Raw genomic sequence first — 17759 nt, 5'->3', positions numbered from 1 at the left:
CCCCGAGCGCGGCGCTCCCTGCTCGCCGGGCCTGCTCCCGGCGGAACTTTCCAGAAGCGGCGGCCCTGGCGAGGGGGGGGCTCCCGGCGCGGCCCCCGCTGTCTTTGTGCTTGTCTGCCCTTGCCTACGGGACCGGGCTCGTCCCTCGGCGGGCTCCTGTCAGCGCTGCCCGGCCGCAGCGTGCGAGCCGCTCCTGGAGGAGTACGGCGCGATTAAATCTTAGTGCGGTGCTCTCTTATTGCTATGTTTATCCGATTATGGGGTGACTGCCTTTTTGTAGAGGACGAAGGAGGGTAAAAACCTGACCCAAAATGTACGTTGACTGGTCCAGAATCTCTTGTTACACTTAAGGTGCAAGTCGTCTTCTGTGGCGTAGCCGAGAAGTACAGTGCTTTTCTGGACCGTAAGATAGTGTACTCTAGTTAAGAAAGATCTTGTCCTACATTTAGTTTACAGATCCAGAAGTGGAGGGATGGGGGAGAGAAGAGCAGAAATCTCACTTTCCCTATAGAGCAAGAAAAAGAAGTATTCTGTATACTGAAAGGATGAAAAGACAACACAGCTTTATCCCTCAGATTTCTGGGGGTTTCTGTAACCAGAGGGAAGGAAGAGCATGAAAAGCTGAAACGAAGCCTGGGAAAAGTAGGGAAAAAAATAGGATCTGTGGAGAAAGAGATGGGATAGCAAGGCAGATGGGATGTAAAGGGAAATGGTAGTGATACAGAAGTGGAGATGGAGAGGCTAAGTGCTGCAATACGGTATTTCGTTGCTCCTCAGCTAGAGCTGTGTGTCTAGTCAGCGAGGCTGCATCATCCTCTTGCAGCCTTGATCTGGGGAGGTGAAAAGACCATGTGCACGCCTGGGGAGAGCCCTGTGCTCCTCGCCACCACCACCTCGCAGATGGAGGTGGCAACTGCTCCTGGCTGGGCCTAGATTTTATCTCAATGTAAGGTTGACCATGAGCACATGGTAAGTGGTTAGGATGTTATTTCTGGGGAAAAAAATGGCCTTGGGTACATTTGTGATAGTTCTGGTGGGTTTTTATTTTGCTTGTATTCTGTAGAAGTCTCAGGAAAGGTCGTTGTCATAGCACGTACTAGGCTTTTCCAAGGTCATAGTCAAAGCAAGTAGTACAAGTTAGCCTAGGTACATAAATTCATGTATGCAAGACTTGATAAGGGATTCTTCTGGCTGTGACTCTTCACCGCGATTATTTTCTTTAGAAATGGATTCAGTGGGCAACCACTGATGGCTGTGTTATGGATTATTTGGGTTGTAGAACTTTTCTTCCAGCCAACTTTCTATTAAAAGTTTAGCTCATTTTGAACTTTGTGATATGGCTGTCCACTTCCTACTTTTCAATGAACTTCTCAAGGATCACTGCTAAAATACTTGTTTGGAAGTAGATGACTGGCTATTTTACGCTGAGTGATTGGTTTGCTTTATCTCTTCTGGGGGGTTTGTGAAGAGACTTGATAAATGAAAGGAAGTTTTAGCATTTCACTTATTTTTGTGGCTTTTGTTAGCAATTCTTATTCCCAGGTGTTAAGTACAGTATTTCTGCACTGCCTTCTCTCTTGCCCTGGGAGTTGCAACTTCAGTTTCGCTTTTTGCTTAAATAGGCAAAATGTAGCATTTAGATAATGGTTGGAAGCTTCTTTCCAAGTGGTCGTAAGAATTTAAGTATAAACTTTTGGGGTTTTTTTTGCTTTAGCTTTGAAATTTAATAACACCATTGAAATTTATTTGAAGAAGAAATTATTCAGTTAGGTCCAGGGGACATGTTCTTCCTCTATCTGGCTTCCCTATGTTTGTGCCATCAGCAGAACTTGAAAATGCACCGACTGCCAGAGGGGCTAAACCTGTGTGGCTGTTAACGGCAGGAGGGAGTGAGGAAGAGTGTGTTGGTACTCCAGTGTCATTATTACTGTTAGCACCTTGGACTTTCATAAATGGTGCTGTCATTCTCATGTTGAATAACAGTTGTATCTGTTTATTGCCAGTAGGTTTAACCAGATACTGAAGTCCACTTTCCCTTAGTCAGGGTTTGGAAAACTATTAAGCTATAGGCTCCTAGAAAACAGGAATCTAATCTGGATGGAGATACTCGGTTAGTAATTTGTCAAGTATCTGAAAGTGAGTAGCTTTGCTAGTTCCAACTTCCTGTGAAACAGTTAAAGGTTTTAGCACTGACAGAGGCAATATGGAAAAAGAAAGTAGTATTTTATTCCAGAAAGTATCTTTCTGGAAAAACAACTTCAGTCACATCATGTAGTGTTTGCAAACTTATCTTCAAAACCTGCTAGTGCTAAAAAATCAATTTTGAAAATAATTTAAATAATATACATCAATCCCAAGTTCATAAAATAAACACTAGATAGTAACTCTGTACCTGATCTCTTTGTGATTATTTTGCTATCTTTAAGAGTCTCGAGGATTTTTGTAGTACCTAACTGCAAAAATATGTGTACTCAGATATTGAGGTGCTTCCTTGTATTAGGAAGGATTTATCTGTTTCATTTAAATTCAAAATTTTAAAACTCTGTGGGCCCAGGGTGGCAGTGTTTGATGAATGGAATTAAGTAACTGCAGAGTACTGGAAATGCTGGACTTCAGGAGGAAAAATAAGAGATACTTGCAGTAATCAAACCTTTTAATAATAAGAGTCACTGGTATAAAGGCAGAATTTGAAGGCCAACACTTCTTTCTAGAATGGATGGTTGTGTTTTTTTCCAAGCTGCACTTGTCTATATTTTAATACAGAACCGTGTTTTGTAAGAAATTGTATTTACTCTTCACACTGAAGGTTGTTTTGTCTAAAACAGGTGATGTTTTATTTAAGTGTTTTGTTCTCCACAGTTGTTTCTTAAATGCTAAAACCTGTTCCAGCTAAGCCTCTAGAAGCAGTAACTCCTTTCCTGTACCCTGTATGTTTAATGGTTCCTTCTGTAGGCCAGTTGCATAATCATTGAAGTGCGTGTCTGTCTCTCATCAGATAGTATTCCAAGGCCATTTTTTTTTTCCTGTGAAGGAATTTTTACTCATTATAGAGAATGTAGGAGTACAGAGGATTAAAGGAATGTTGCACATTGCCTTTTTTTTTTTTTTTTAGAAAAGGGCTTTCATTACTGGCACAGCAAAACTTTCTTTTGTTCAAGTCCTTTGAAGTCTTTGTCTGCTGTCCTTCATTTCTCTATTAAGTTTTTAGAACTTGTTTTTAATACTACAAAGCATAAGATTTACAGTCTTGGGGGAGAGTGAGGAGGGTCACTGTTCTGTTAGCAGCACTTCTACTGTTATGAACCAAAGTACAATATCATGTCAGGAATCTGTTTAAATATATTTCAGGTTAATGGAAAATGATTGACTTAAAAATATTCACAGTCATTACAGTCTATATGTTTTGTATTATTAGCTGATGAAGTCATGGACTTGTACAGGTAGTGTTAGAATATCATAGTAGTAGGTTGGGGAATGAAGATCTGAGAGTTCAAACTGCCATGTGCTGTGGTGTCTTATGTAATTTCAAACGTTGTCATCCTTCAGTTGTGTACACTTTTTTTCACATTGTTTTGTTTTTTTTGTTTTGTTCCCATTATCTAACTTTTTGTTTTCCCCCCTTAAATGTTTTGGTGATTCTCCAGAACCAACGAAACGTATGCTTTCCTTCCAAGGGTTAGCGGAGTTGGCTCATCGTGAGTATCAGGCAGGAGACTTTGAAGCAGCAGAGAGACACTGCATGCAGCTTTGGAGACAAGAGCCTGATAATACTGGTGTGCTTTTATTACTATCGTCCATTCACTTCCAGTGTCGCAGATTGGACAGGTAGGAGGCTTGTGTTCTGTCAAGCTTTCTTCATAGTTTGCACCTCTAATAGTACTGAGCATTGCTGACAAAAGTTCTATTTTTATGTTGATTTTTTTTTTTTTTTAAAATCTCTGAATGCAAATACTGACTAACTTCATGTCAGCAGTAAGGACTGTTCAAAAATAATGTTCTTCCTTTTTGAATTTTGTTAGGGTAAGAGAAATACAAATTGGAATCACTAGCTTTACAACAAACAACAGACCTTGCCATTATTCTCATGTTATTTTAATATTTTACACATTAATATTGGACTGTCACCCACACTTGTGTATACTGGAGGTATTTACATGTGTAAACAAAGGCTTTTGTTTGTTTATTCCACCTGCAGTGTGGGGGTTTGTGGTTTTGGTTTTTTTTTTAAGTTGCAAGACTGATTGTTTGCTGTGAAATGGCATGATTAGTTAAGGATTTTTGTCATCTGAAAGTTGTCTATATTCTTTCTGCTTGCCTGTTCCTGATCTTGCTTTCCGTGCCTCAAGCATTTTGAACTTTACTTGTTGTAGCTGTAAATCTGCATGTGCTGGTGAAGGAAGTAAGAACTTTTGACTGAGATTCATTTTATATAGGCTTCTGAATGAAGTTGTAATAACAGTTTAGATATGGGAAAATAAAATGGGGGAGGATACAACAGAATTTCACACCTGCATCTGTCAGCTGTGTCCCGCTTCTTCAAAAGAGTATCGAGTGGAACATTGCTTAAAGCATACAAATGTTGGAAGAGGCTTCACAGGATTTCTGTTGTGTTTTCTCCAAGTGTATTGAGTTCAGGTTTGGTGAGGCGACTTGAATCCTACTGATTGTAAATGAGAGTTGTCTTTCTTCAGTAGAATCTAAAACAGGAACGGGGGGATGATAGTTTAAGCTAGAAGCTAAACATACAAGGCAGCTTTGTAAGTCCAGATTTGTTGGCTGTATGTTTGGCTCACTTAAGCATGAATGTTCATTAAGTAACAAGGTAAACAGGAAACACTGAAAGTCAAGGGTGGGGTTTTGTTGTTTTTTTTTTTTCTTTTTTTTGCTAACTTGTCTAATTTTCTCCAGGTCTGCTCACTTCAGCACTTTGGCTATTAAACAGAATCCACTGTTGGCTGAAGCCTACTCGAATCTAGGCAATGTGTACAAGGAACGTGGACAGCTACAAGAAGCAATTGAACATTATAGACATGCACTACGCCTCAAACCAGATTTCATTGATGGATATATTAATTTGGCTGCTGCGCTGGTAGCTGCAGGTGATATGGAAGGAGCAGTACAGGCATATGTGTCTGCCCTTCAGTACAACCCTGTAAGTAACACTTTATTATATAGACGAACTCCCACTACTATCCCAGGACACACAGATAGCAGGTTTCAAAGAACAAACAAGTGATAACCCTTCCCTCTAACCTCTACACCATAAACTTAATGATCTACTTAATACATTTCGTAAGGATCTTTGAAAGACTTCTGTCACAAAAGGTTTTATATTGCAATACAGTAAAGGCTGCCGGTATGTACTTATCTGTATTTTTGAGATAACAGAAAAGCAAGGAATTGCAGGTTTTTTTTTTTCTGAAGTCAGAAGTTTCAGTGAATAACCTCATATTTAGCTTTGTGTGCTTTAAGGCAGTATTATTACAGTGAGGGAATTGCTGCTCAGACTTGAATGTGAGATTTTGAAAAATCATCAGGTATTACTTTATCACGAAGATAGAAATTTTGTGGTGATGAGAGTTGCCTTGGTTAGATTTCTATTGTGGACTGGTTTACAGAAGCATCATTTTTATGTTTTATAGGCTGAAACTAGTACCTGTCTATAAGTGACTCCTATAAAATAGATCTGGCGTTTGGATTTTTGGTTGTAACTGTTTTGAATTGACATTTTTAGTAAACAGTGTATCAGACTGCTATCTTTATTTTTCATCGTGCTCAAATAATCTGTATAGTATTACTCAGCATTGTGAAGGTATCTGCTTACTATTTGGTCATACGTTTTGTCAAAAAATATTTAAAAAGCAGCATCGGTCTGATGTGCATATATCCTTTTTCCTTTGGAAAAGCAAATGCAAACCCAGTCCAAAAAGAGCTCAGAATCTTGTTTCGCTGTGTTCTTTAGCCTAGGTGAACTTACTATGCTAAGTGGTGTGACTAGTGGAGTTTATGTACTGGTTAGATATACTGTAAGATGGTGTTTTCTTACAGGAGTTGGGTTATGTTTAGGTTAAAAACTTCTGCTAGCGTTAACAAAAATGTCGCCATTCTTTGTGGTCTTTACTGCTAGATAATGCAGTTGCAGCCCGTGCTGTGGTTACAAATGAAAGAACGACAACACATGGCAAGGCAGTTGAAAATGGATGGATTAGTGGGAAAAACAGGGAGGAAAAACTGCTCTGGGGATACAGGAAGCAAAATCACTATATATAATCTATTTAAAAGCCATAATGGCAATGGTGTAACTTAAGAATACAGGTTTGCAGTCATGCTTTAAAAAAAAAAGGGGGGAGGAGGGGCTTCAAATACTTGTATAGCAAAAGAACTTAAGCTGCTTGGGGTGGGGGCCATTTGTTTTTTGTTTTCTTTTATATTTCTGTATAATGAGGAGTTGTATGAAATACTACTATCTTCTTTCTACTTCTTTACAGTTGTATTTTTACAGTGCTAAAATCAGATTATCTGTTGGCTGTAATGTTAGGTCAAGAAAAATAATTTGCATTTGTGATGTATTTATTAAGAAGTTAAAATAACTTGTAGAGGACTGGGGCCTTCCTTTACAAGTTCTCTGTGAAGATCTTCAGGGCGTCTGAAGTCCTGAAGCTGACAGTGTGACTTCGATTTTTTTTTTTCAGGACTTGTACTGTGTTCGTAGTGACCTGGGGAACCTGCTCAAAGCCCTGGGTCGCTTGGAAGAAGCCAAGGTAGGTGTTGGGTAGAATACATGTAAGCGTCAGTGTTTTGAAAAGTTGAACTTTGCACCAAGTCTTCAAATCTGCGTTGATCTACAGACAGTCTGAGAAACCGCTGAAAACTGAAGGCACTGAAACACCCCAGAGTAGTTGCAGGGCAAGATATGGCATGTCCATGTTTAAAAGTTGGTTTAATTCAAGAAATGGAACATTACCAAGCCTTTCTGCTGAACTAGACTATGATACTGTTCTGAAGTATTGGGCAGGGGCTCCATCATGCTCTTATCTGGAAATAAGTAACAGTCCTTCAAATCTGAGGCTTGCCTGCTGGTGCCAAGCAGAGAGCCTGTGGTTAGCTCGAGATCCCTGTACGATGCAGGTGCTATTGAAAATGCTGCTCTTCTAAAGTCCTTTGTGGCTTGTAAGTGGAGAAGAAACTTATCCAAATGTTACCTTGTAATATTGGCTTTTAAAGATTTTTATTCTTTTAACTTTTCCCTTCCCTTGGTAGTGGAAGAAAGGCTAGTTAAATGATCAATAGCTGCAGTATGCGAACCCCCGGAATATCTTTTCTTCATGTCTTCCCTCTCCCCTTCCCCAAAATAAAGAAATCAGAAGGACAGAGCTGGTTTGTTTGGGAAATGAACTGATCGAAAGAAAACTTGCTGTAGTGGAAAGGTGGCTTCTAGCAGTCTTGTGTTTCCTAAACTGAGAATTCGAACACCAAGATGAGTTTAAAATTCTTGGCATGTTAAAACTTGGATTGCACAAAGAAATTGTCTTGTTACAAGCCACCTTACGCGTCCACGCTGTAGGGGTGAGGAGTGTGGAGAAATCGGAAACACTCTGGACTCCACGTCTGTCACTCCGAGCCCCACGCGCATGCTAAAAAGTGGAGTGTATGAACAGCGTAGCTGTCTGTTTGGCTGCAGCACCATTTGGGGAGGGTTATGATCTTTATGGGGTAATGGGAGTGCAGGTTCAAAGTTCATTATTTTTTTGATTTCTCTTAACAACTTGGATGTGCGTACCATCCTAGGGCAGCCTAATTGATTTGGTCAGATCCAGGTTGAAAATATTCTGTAGTACCATTTAGAGTTTGAACAGTCTTTGAGACACTTGGTTCTCAGCCCACCAAGCGGACAGCTAACATGAATTGCACTTCACTGCAGCTTTAGTGTGACTGGTATAGGCCAAGACACTGCGCCTGCCTTAGGTTGCTGACTTCTTTGTTTCAGAGCTCTGGAGACACCTAGTTTGAAAGTGTTATTCCGTTTTGTGAGAACTTAATAAACGAGGAAAAACATCTTGAGTAAATTGCAATGTGTTTCTTTGGTTATCAGTCCATTTGAAAGATCAAGCCAGCAGATTCCTTACAGTTTGAACTAAAATTTAATTTCTTTGTAGATATTTCAGAGCCTTTCTTCCAAAAAAAAAAAAGTCCCTGCTGTATGCAATTGCCCTGATTAACCCACTCCCTTCTGCATGTCTCCCTTGTTACAGACAGATTGTCCTCATTCCCATGTGTTAAGACATATCCAAAAAAAATGCAATTGCTTTGTTGAACTCTTACTAATGATCTTGTTTTATTTTCTCTCTTGTTTTTGGTTTTTCACCACTGATATTGTATTTAGAAGGTTTCAGGTGGGTGAAACCTCCTATTCCATGCGTAAGGTGCCTCGCTGAAGGGAGCTCGAGGCCTGGATCTAGGGCAGACACACACCTCCTCCTCCTCTTCCAGCAAGGAACGCACCGAAAAGTCACATGATGAGAAATATGGTAACGGGTTTGTAACTGCCACAGCAAAACCATTTGCCTCCATGCCTGAATCTTCTGTCTTGTGGCTTCAGAAACAGCTTAAAATATTTAATTACAAGCAAGTAATGTAAGAATATTTTATACTAGTAGCCACAAATTCTTTCAAAGAGATAAAGTAAAAGTAAATTAAAATAATTTTTTAAAAGAAATAATTGGAGATAGTTAATAGTAAAAGCTTCTAACTCTTCTGGTTGTTCATTTTTTTTCCTTTTTTCTTCTTTGTTTGGATTGCAGCGTTCTGCTCTTCTGATGATGCGCTGTGATCCTGCAGTAGCGCAAAGGCTGCGCAGCGGTAACGCGCATTGCGTGCGATTAAGCCCTCGTGAACGGTTGACTAGATGATTAATCTCTGATTGGGTGACTGCCCAAGCTCCAGGCTGTAGCCTTTTGGATAAAATTGGGTTGTAACACATTTAGAGTCCAGACATCAAATTTAATATGCAAGTTTCTGTATGGGCCTGTCTGGTAGATTAATGATTCTGGTTGGCCGTTCACTGGACCTAGGGGCAATCAATATAGCAAAGCAGTTCGCAGCGATAGCGTGGCGCCGTGCTGTTTAGGATGCGCAGCGATTTCTTGCGCTTGCATTACAGGGACCTAAACCTTCATGCAATCCTGTCATTTGAGGTTTTGAAGCTGCAGATGATTGAATGTATGTGAAGAAACTGGGAAACAAGATACGGATTGGGTGTGTCATCTCACTTCACAAGGACAATTAAAACTGAAGAATGGCTTCATCTTTTTCAGTAGTTTTTCTAATTTTTTTAAGTAATTTATATCTGTTTTAGAATATTTCACAATTTAATAATTTTATTTCACAGCAAAGTTGTTTTTACACATAGGTTTTTTTTTTTTATGCACTTAAGGGTGGCAGATATTTCCGCTGAACTACTTGAATTATTTCTAAGATGATTTCTGTGGTGACCTGGTGTCTAAAGGCATGTTAATTTGTTATCAGCATAACTGAAAAATGGTGGGCTTGCACCTGGGTTTTGGTTTGCGCTGGCGCAGGATCAACAACAGTTTGCAGCGCATTAGTTTTGGCGCAAGCTAGCCTATACTGCAGGGTCACTTTTGGCTGGTTAGAGAAGGCATACTAACAATTATTTTTTCTCATTTTTTTCTTTTTACAAATATTCCCCTTCCCTTGTATCTCTCTTCTTTAACTGTTCCAAGGCCTGTTACTTAAAAGCAATTGAGACTCAACCAAACTTTGCAGTGGCTTGGAGTAATCTTGGCTGTGTTTTCAATGCCCAAGGAGAAATTTGGCTTGCAATTCATCACTTTGAAAAGGTAACTATCTTAAGACGGTCAGCTTCACTGCTAGATTTTAATGTACATGCAGCTGTTTGCTTGTAGATGATAGCAATATTTTGATCAGTGGAGAACTTCTTATGATCCTGTTAGTTAACATCGTATCTTAATAGTTTTTTTTTACTTCCTGATGTTTCAGACTGCCTGTATGCCACTAGAGAGGGATGTTTAGAATTGCTCTAAGGACTTCACACACGTCAAGTATAAGAAAATGCATTACGTTGTTTTACAGTCCTTTTCCGGAATAAATTATTTAAAAATCTAGCCTGATGGGAATAATGTTTTGCATGTTTTGTGTGTGAGAGAGAGAAACAACTTTCTGTTTAAAATAATTTTTCATTGTGATTTTGTTTCAGGTATTACTGTCTTTTGAGTAACTGAGGAGAACAATTTTAAGTGACACACTAATTCCTCTTCTCCAGGATTAGTTTTCACCACTGTTGTTTCAGACTTCTCTAGAATGGTGTCATTAACTAGTTGTCTGATACCCTCTAGTTAGTATCTTCATTCAGTTTGTACTCATCTCTTAAGTTTCTAAAGTGACCTAAAACCGGATTTAAGATGTGGTGGACAGTTTCTTCCTGATATTTATGACTTAAGATCTACAAAAAGAACTTTAACTGCTCAGGATTTTTTTTTGGTCTGTGTCTAGTTAGTGATTTTAAAGTATTTTAATTTGGAAATAATAGTTCCCATGAGAGACTGCAAGAGTGTGGCCTGTCAAGTACTAACATGTAGCTTATTGCTGCATCTTCTTTAACTTTATTGGTCCTTAAGTTTTTTGCACTTTATTAGTTCTGAAGGGAGTGAAAATGTGGGGTGTGTGGGGTTGTGGGTTTTTTTTTTTGTTTGGGTTTTTTTTTTTAAATGGCTACTTAATATCCTGCCTACATATATGATGTATTTGCTCTTTTCTCGCTCTTGTGAAACTGTCTCTATTTTCCTGGGCTGCTAAAGTTTTAAAATACTGTCTTATTTTGCAGTAGATAAAGGAAGTGGATCAGTTTTTTTAGGGTTTTCTCCCCTAAAAACAAATTAAAGGCAGCATAGCATGGGTAGGCAGGAGTGTTAAGTATGACCAGCCTAACATGAAATAAATGTTTAACGCTTTATTCTGCAGTAGTTGCAAACTAGGTAAGCAAATGAATAAATTTGAAGGTAGTGTATGCTGTCATTTCTACAGATAAATAACTTTGATGCTCTGTTATTGATTTATATAACTTAAGTTTTCCTTCCTTACTAGGTTATTGATAAAGTCTTAGATGCTTACAGATTGGGTTTGTCAAATTTAAACAAATAACAAAAAACCCCAACTAGGTTTCATAGAGAATGTTTTTGTGTTGATGCTCAAAACTGTTACTTCAAAAATATTTTCAGGCTGTAACACTTGACCCAAATTTTTTGGATGCTTACATCAATCTGGGAAATGTCCTGAAGGAGGCAAGGATATTTGACAGGTAAGCAGATAAGTACTGTTGCTCTGTCAGTGGCCTGTCAGATGTGTCAAGATACAAATTAAGTTCCTGATGTAAAATCTCTCTTTGGACAGTATAGCAAAGACTTCTGCTTTAAGCTAAGCAAGCAAATGGCTTTGAAATGCATACACAGCAGGTTACTGGAATTAAATAAAAAAAAAAAGGAATACATTCCACAGGAATTTTTTTATGTTACTTTCCTGTACTTAATAAAATGTTAAAAATGAGAATTTCTTGAAGGTATTGATGAAAATAGATTTGAAATTAAGGCTGGGGACAGGTGAAGATAAGATGTCTGAGAAAGGCATGAACCCTCGAGTTCTCTGTTTTCATTATGTGATTCAGGACATGATCTACAAGTGTGTGTCTCCTAAAATTTTCCTTCTATGTAAGACAAGCTGAAATTCAGCTAAGCATCTGATTGAGTATTCTGTATTTGTTATGTGTCGGCATCACGTTATTGCATGGCGTTGCAGTACTGTTGCTGTCTTTTTGAACTAACTTGTTTTGAGACCTCTAATCTGATACATGAATCTTACTTTTGTTTCTGGAAGAAGATCCAGGCTGTGTTGTTTATATGCAGTGAACCATATTGCATCTGTTAATTGGATTATAATTTCTGGTAGCTGTGGTTTGTGGCTCCAAATTTAATAAAAGCTTGCAAGGAACACGTTAATTATTCTGACTAGTTGCATTGCACACAGTGTAAATCATTCAGTGATTTCTGTTTTAACCACGAATTAATGGGCCAGACAGGGACATGTTTCCTCATAATTTTAGGCTTTACATCACCTTTTTGAGAATTCACTTACTATGTATACTGTTGTGATTTTTCTAGAAATCGGATTTGAATACATCAGTCATTTATATAGTGCTATAGGAGCATATAATTAAAGATCTCACTTGTGAACAAAGTGAAGTTTGAAGTATAAGTAAAGCATGATACATGTGTTAGGTTAGCAGAGAGAATAAAGACATGTAATAATATGACTGTTTATATTGTTACAATTGAATAATAAACTGGGAAAAAAAACAGAGCAAAGGTCTCATGCTTATCCTAGTAATGAAGAGTGTTTAAAAAAAGTAGACGAAAGCTTTACTTTTTTTCCAGAAGACTTACATTGATCACTATACAGCATCAGGTGGGAGGAAAACATTCCTGTTTTTACGAAGTATTTCTTCTAGTCTGCTGGTCGTTACAGAGTTGGGTATAGCTTTAAAATAACATGAATAATAATAATAATTCATCCCTTTATTGGGCTTTTAATTCAGGCAGTACTCTTCTGTGTTTTCAGTAACATCTTATAGGACAGATTTGTGTGTTAAAAACAAACTTCAAGGGATGTTTATTATGTAGGTTGTTTTTATGACCAAGGTAAATATAATTGCTGCTCTCTGGATGATTGTTTACCTTCTTTTTCTTGTTACAGAGCTGTAGCAGCTTATCTACGAGCCTTGAGTTTGAGTCCAAATCATGCAGTTGTGCACGGCAACCTTGCCTGTGTATATTACGAGCAAGGACTAATAGACCTAGCAATAGACACCTACAGGAGGGCTATTGAACTACAACCCCACTTCCCTGATGCCTATTGTAACTTGGCCAACGCCTTGAAGGAGAAAGGCAGTGTAAGGAGTACTTTTTTCCATTTTAAAATTTTTAAAAGTACAGTGAATGTTTATATTAGACACCAGGTGTCACCCACTTTATTAAGATGGGATGTTACCCTCATTTAGTTAGTCATAAGGAAGAAGAATTCAGGAAATCTGCACCTTGAACCTGTTAAAAGTGATTGTATAATGACTTCTCATAAACAGTGCTGTTACAACAAATATTACCGTATTAACAGTATCCCTTTTTTTGAAGGTGGTAGAAGCAGAAGAATGCTACAATACAGCTCTTCGACTTTGTCCTACTCATGCAGATTCTCTCAATAATCTAGCAAATATCAAACGGGAACAGGGGAATATTGAGGAAGCTGTCCGTCTTTATCGGAAGGCTCTTGAGGTACAGTTGAATGTGGTGAGGGAGAAGCAGGGAATTAAAGTTGGGAATGTGTAATATGACAGAAGTTTTTCTCCCTCTTCGGTCTTAAGTGGGAGGAACATCTGCTCAGAGACCCGAGTCATATAGAAAGAAGAGTAAGAAATGCACAAGTATTTTTTTGATATGATGTACTTGAGACATTTGAGAGACAGATTCTACTTCTTTTTCTTCCAGGTGTTTCCAGAGTTTGCTGCTGCGCATTCAAATTTAGCAAGTGTTCTGCAACAGCAAGGAAAGTTACAGGAAGCTCTGATGCATTACAAAGAGGCTATTAGGTAAATGGATACTATCTGTAATAGTCCCAGCCTTTCATAACCGGAAAGTGCCATAGATTTGTACAAAAGTGACTTACAGTAGTGTATTTTAATTCAGATAGTTGCTTTGCAAACCACAAAGTCTGGGTATGGGTATGGTTTCTCATTGGAGGAGGAGCTTTTATTGTTCATGACAATATATTATCCTTATTTCTCAGAATCAGCCCCACGTTTGCAGATGCTTATTCTAATATGGGAAATACTTTGAAGGAGATGCAGGATGTTCAAGGCGCTCTACAGTGCTACACCCGTGCCATTCAGATAAACCCAGCTTTTGCTGATGCCCACAGCAACCTGGCCTCTATTCACAAGGTAGCACATGCGAATGATTCACTCTTAGAGTATGGTGGGGCACTGTGAGTACTTACCCTGAGTACATTTTTATCTGCTGCCTCATCTCTGTGTCTTTACAGGATTCGGGGAATATACCAGAAGCCATTGCCTCTTACCGCACTGCTCTGAAACTGAAACCTGATTTCCCAGATGCCTACTGCAACTTGGCCCACTGTTTGCAGGTGAGGAAGGCAAGGCTTTGATTGTAATTCTTAAGATTCCTCTACAGCAAATGCTCACCTTGATCACCTCAACCAATCACTAATTTAAATGTAAAGAGTAGACTTAAGTCTTAAATCAGAAGCTAAGATCACACAGTCATCAACAAGTAGTTACTGTGAAGGTCTTGCTTCCATTTTTGGAAGAAGCATTAGTCTTAACTTGTGAAATATCTGATACAGATTAAAGGAAGCTGTTGTCCTAATATTCTTTTAATTTTTCCTTTTTCTAGATTGTCTGTGACTGGACAGACTATGATGAAAGAATGAAGAAGCTGGTTAGCATTGTAGCTGATCAACTGGAGAAAAACAGACTGCCTTCTGTCCACCCACATCACAGCATGCTGTATCCCCTTTCTCACAGTTTTAGGAAGGCTATTGCTGAGAGACATGGAAATCTGTGTTTGGACAAGGTAGGAAGTTTTATACAGGCCAATTGTGATTGAAGTACTTTGTGGTTTTGCTGTTCCTACTTGAAAATCTAATACTTACATAGTTAGTATTAGCCTTTGTAAGGTTTCTGAGTCACTGACCTATAGAGAGATAGGACATAGTGTTACTCATCTAGTTTTGCAAAGTACATGAAAGGGGCGTTTTGGAAAAAGCAGAGTGAGTTATTCTTTCCTGCCAGTAAAACAGATCCAGGCAGCTGTGTGATAGTATTTCTCAAAATCTGGTCCTTTCCAGCATCCGTAGTGCTTGGAACCTGACCTTGCCTCTAGTGAATTCTTGCTGGAACATGTGAGCTTTGTGTTTGATTGGCTCTGGGATTTCCAAATGCACTCGCTTTAGTGGTGATGGCAGCAATGTTACAGGGGCGATGATGTATCACGGTAGGAATTACTCGAGTATTTGTTGTGATTCTGTTTTGGAGTACTTTGTGTACAGTAGAATAGATTCTTCCACAAACATATCTTCTCTTGCTGTAATTACTTAACTGTGTGCCATTTCCACGAGACTGCACAGAACCTCAAGCTGCCAAGAGTGCAGCTGACGGCAAATTCTTTAACTAAAATTTGATGCAACTTCTTTTTCTTTTCAACCAGAGAGTCATAGCTGTTGACGCTTGTGAATGTTGAGACAGACTACTTTAGCAGGTTGCCAATTATAACTGAAAATACGCTGTCAGTCAGTGGAAGGGTCTGGTTAGCTAATGTAAAGATCTCAAACTTAAGAAGATAACACTTAGCTTTCAAACTGGCTTGTCTTAATAGCCTGATAATCCCGTCAGTGATAGTGGCTACAAGCTGATGTCTGGGGAAGATGGTGAGCATAAGAACAGAAAGCATGCTGTGGTGCTTCACAGGAATACTGTTCTGGTCACAAGTGGCTTGTAGTTTGAGAACTTCCTGGTCATAGTGGTGTGGTATCAGTATATTTAATAATAAGCAGTGGAATACTTAAAAAAATAAACTGGTTGAAAAGCAGAAATGTCAACTTGCAGTAGTGATGTCTGTCTATTTGGCTGAATGTAGGTATGTGACATCTCATAACACAGTTTGTGGATGTTATCATAGAATCATAGAATGGTTTGGGTTGGAAGGGACCTTAAAGATCGTCTAGTTCCACGCCACACACCCCCCCCCGCCATGGGCAGGGACACATTCCACTAGACCAGGTTGCTCAAAGCCCCAACCAACCTGGCCTTGGCTCCAATGGAATACATATAATGTAGGTTTGAAACAACAGATGCCCACAGACCGCTTACTTGAATGTTGGATAAGGCTAATTCTACAAACTCATGTTTAGCATATGGTTTTGGTTCCTGAGTTTATAAGCAGTTGAATATGTTTTCTTGACAGATTAATGTTCTTCACAAGCCACCATATGAGCATCCTAAGGATTTGAAGGCCAGTGAAGGTCGACTTCGTATTGGCTATGTGAGCTCTGATTTTGGAAACCATCCAACCTCACACCTAATGCAGTCTATCCCAGGCATGCATAATCCAGACAAATTTGAGGTAAAAATATAAATGGCATGATTAAAGCTTTAAATATGGCTGTAAGTGGCACTTTCTTTTTCTTGATGGCAGGCAGTTAAACTAGGGAAGCGCAGATTTTTTTCTAGTGTGTTTTGTGGGTTTTTTTTTGTTAGCGGGGGTTTTTTTGGGGGGGGTTGAAGAGCTGTCCAGCCTGAGTCATCCTCCTTTACCAATATGAAGTGTTATTTAGAAGGCAGGCAAACTAGATACCTGTCCTTCGATAGAATTACTGTAGGTAGGATTTGTGGCCCATGGAAAACTTTTTTAAGCCTCAGCTGCTGTTCTTTGAGTAGGTGTGTTTTGATATGAAGCTACTACTGCCTGGTTACTTCTGATACACAGATACACATCTGTTTTTTGTTCACTCTCTGCTGCTGGTTTTTTTACATGTATTTTTTTCTCTGGGATACCTGAATCACAAGTATGAACTTCAGATTGGTCTGGCTACTGCTTTTTCAAAAGGAAATGATGCACTACACTTACTCCAGAAGGAGTGTATACAATTTAGCAATGTTAAAGACAGTCATGTCTATATTTATTTGGGTGTCATGTTAAGGGATTGAGGCTGTAAATAGAACTATTCCCAGTTACCTTGTTTGTCCTGTGACTGTTTAAATTCCCTCAGTTTTCAGCTCCTCTTTTCCAAGACATGAGAATTTGCTTATCTTTGTAAAGGGTTGTAAGTCTTTCCTTCTTGCAGAAGTGTTTTTTATTAATCTTGTTTTGTTTTGGTTTTTGGGCTTTTTTCCCCCTACCTTCTTGCTTTTTCCTGGTCATGAAGTCTTTGTAGTCTGAAATCCTTGTGGCAAAGCTGCATGCTTGAATTGTTATCAGAAGTGTGACCATGAAGCAGGTTTTTTTTTTCATGAAACAATTAAATTGGTGGTCTGAGTAAATGGGGTATGGGGAGAATATACTGTTTAATCTTGAATCAGCTCAAGACAAAGGGCAGTCTTTCTTGTTCTGGATTTATAAAGCTCTACAGAGCTTAATTTAAATACTAAATAGAAGTTATCTACTATTTTACTAAAACCATGCTTTTGTCCTGCAAGATAATAAATTCTCTGCATACTGGTTTTATTTGTTCTATATCATAGAATCATTAAGGTTGGAAGAGACCTCTAAGATCATCGAGTCCAACCGTCAACCCAACACCACCATGCCCACTAAACCATGTCCCTAAGCACATCATCTACACGTCTTTTAAATACTACCAGGGACGGGGACTCAACCACTTCCCTGGGCAGCCTGTTCCAATGTTTAACCACTCTTTCAGTAAAGAAATTTTTCCTCACGTCCAATCTAAACCTCCCCTGGCGCAACTTGAGGCCATTTCCTCTCGTCCTATCGCTAGTTACTTGGGAGAAGAGACGGACACCCACCTCGCTACAACCTCCTTTCAGGTAGTTGTAGAGAGCGATGAGGTCTCCCCTCAGCCTCCTTTTCTCCAGGCTAAACAACCCCAGTTCCCTCAGCCGCTCCTCATAAGACTTGTTCTCCAGACCCCTCACC

At 39.0% G+C, this 17759-nt stretch overlaps 1 protein-coding gene across 3 annotated transcripts in view; it reads left to right on the top strand.

The window, feature by feature from the left end:
* OGT (O-linked N-acetylglucosamine (GlcNAc) transferase) overlaps window positions 1-17759 on the top strand; it is a 41040-nt gene that overhangs the window by 11699 nt on the left and 11582 nt on the right. The window contains exons 2-13 of one of the 3 annotated variants that reach the window (XM_009331654.1): window positions 3675-3825; window positions 4909-5152; window positions 6693-6761; window positions 9744-9860; window positions 11259-11338; window positions 12787-12982; window positions 13221-13361; window positions 13575-13675; window positions 13873-14026; window positions 14128-14229; window positions 14499-14678; window positions 16068-16226. In XM_009331654.1, the coding sequence (XP_009329929.1) occupies window positions 3740-3825; window positions 4909-5152; window positions 6693-6761; window positions 9744-9860; window positions 11259-11338; window positions 12787-12982; window positions 13221-13361; window positions 13575-13675; window positions 13873-14026; window positions 14128-14229; window positions 14499-14678; window positions 16068-16226 (1629 nt within the window). In that variant the 5' untranslated portion in view covers window positions 3675-3739. Of the gene's footprint in view, window positions 1-3644; window positions 3826-4908; window positions 5153-6692; window positions 6762-7311; window positions 8529-9743; window positions 9861-11258; window positions 11339-12786; window positions 12983-13220; window positions 13362-13574; window positions 13676-13872; window positions 14027-14127; window positions 14230-14498; window positions 14679-16067; window positions 16227-17759 lie in introns of those variants that run through there. The other 2 variants (XM_009331653.1, XM_009331655.1) reach the window with 2 other exon arrangements.

Source organism: Pygoscelis adeliae, unplaced genomic scaffold (genome assembly GCF_000699105.1).
Source record: "Pygoscelis adeliae isolate BGI_AS28 unplaced genomic scaffold, ASM69910v1 Scaffold79, whole genome shotgun sequence".
Lineage (NCBI taxonomy): Eukaryota > Metazoa > Chordata > Aves > Sphenisciformes > Spheniscidae > Pygoscelis > Pygoscelis adeliae.
The sequence above is the reverse complement of the archived record's forward strand: the minus strand, read 5'-3'. Positions and strand labels throughout refer to the sequence as shown.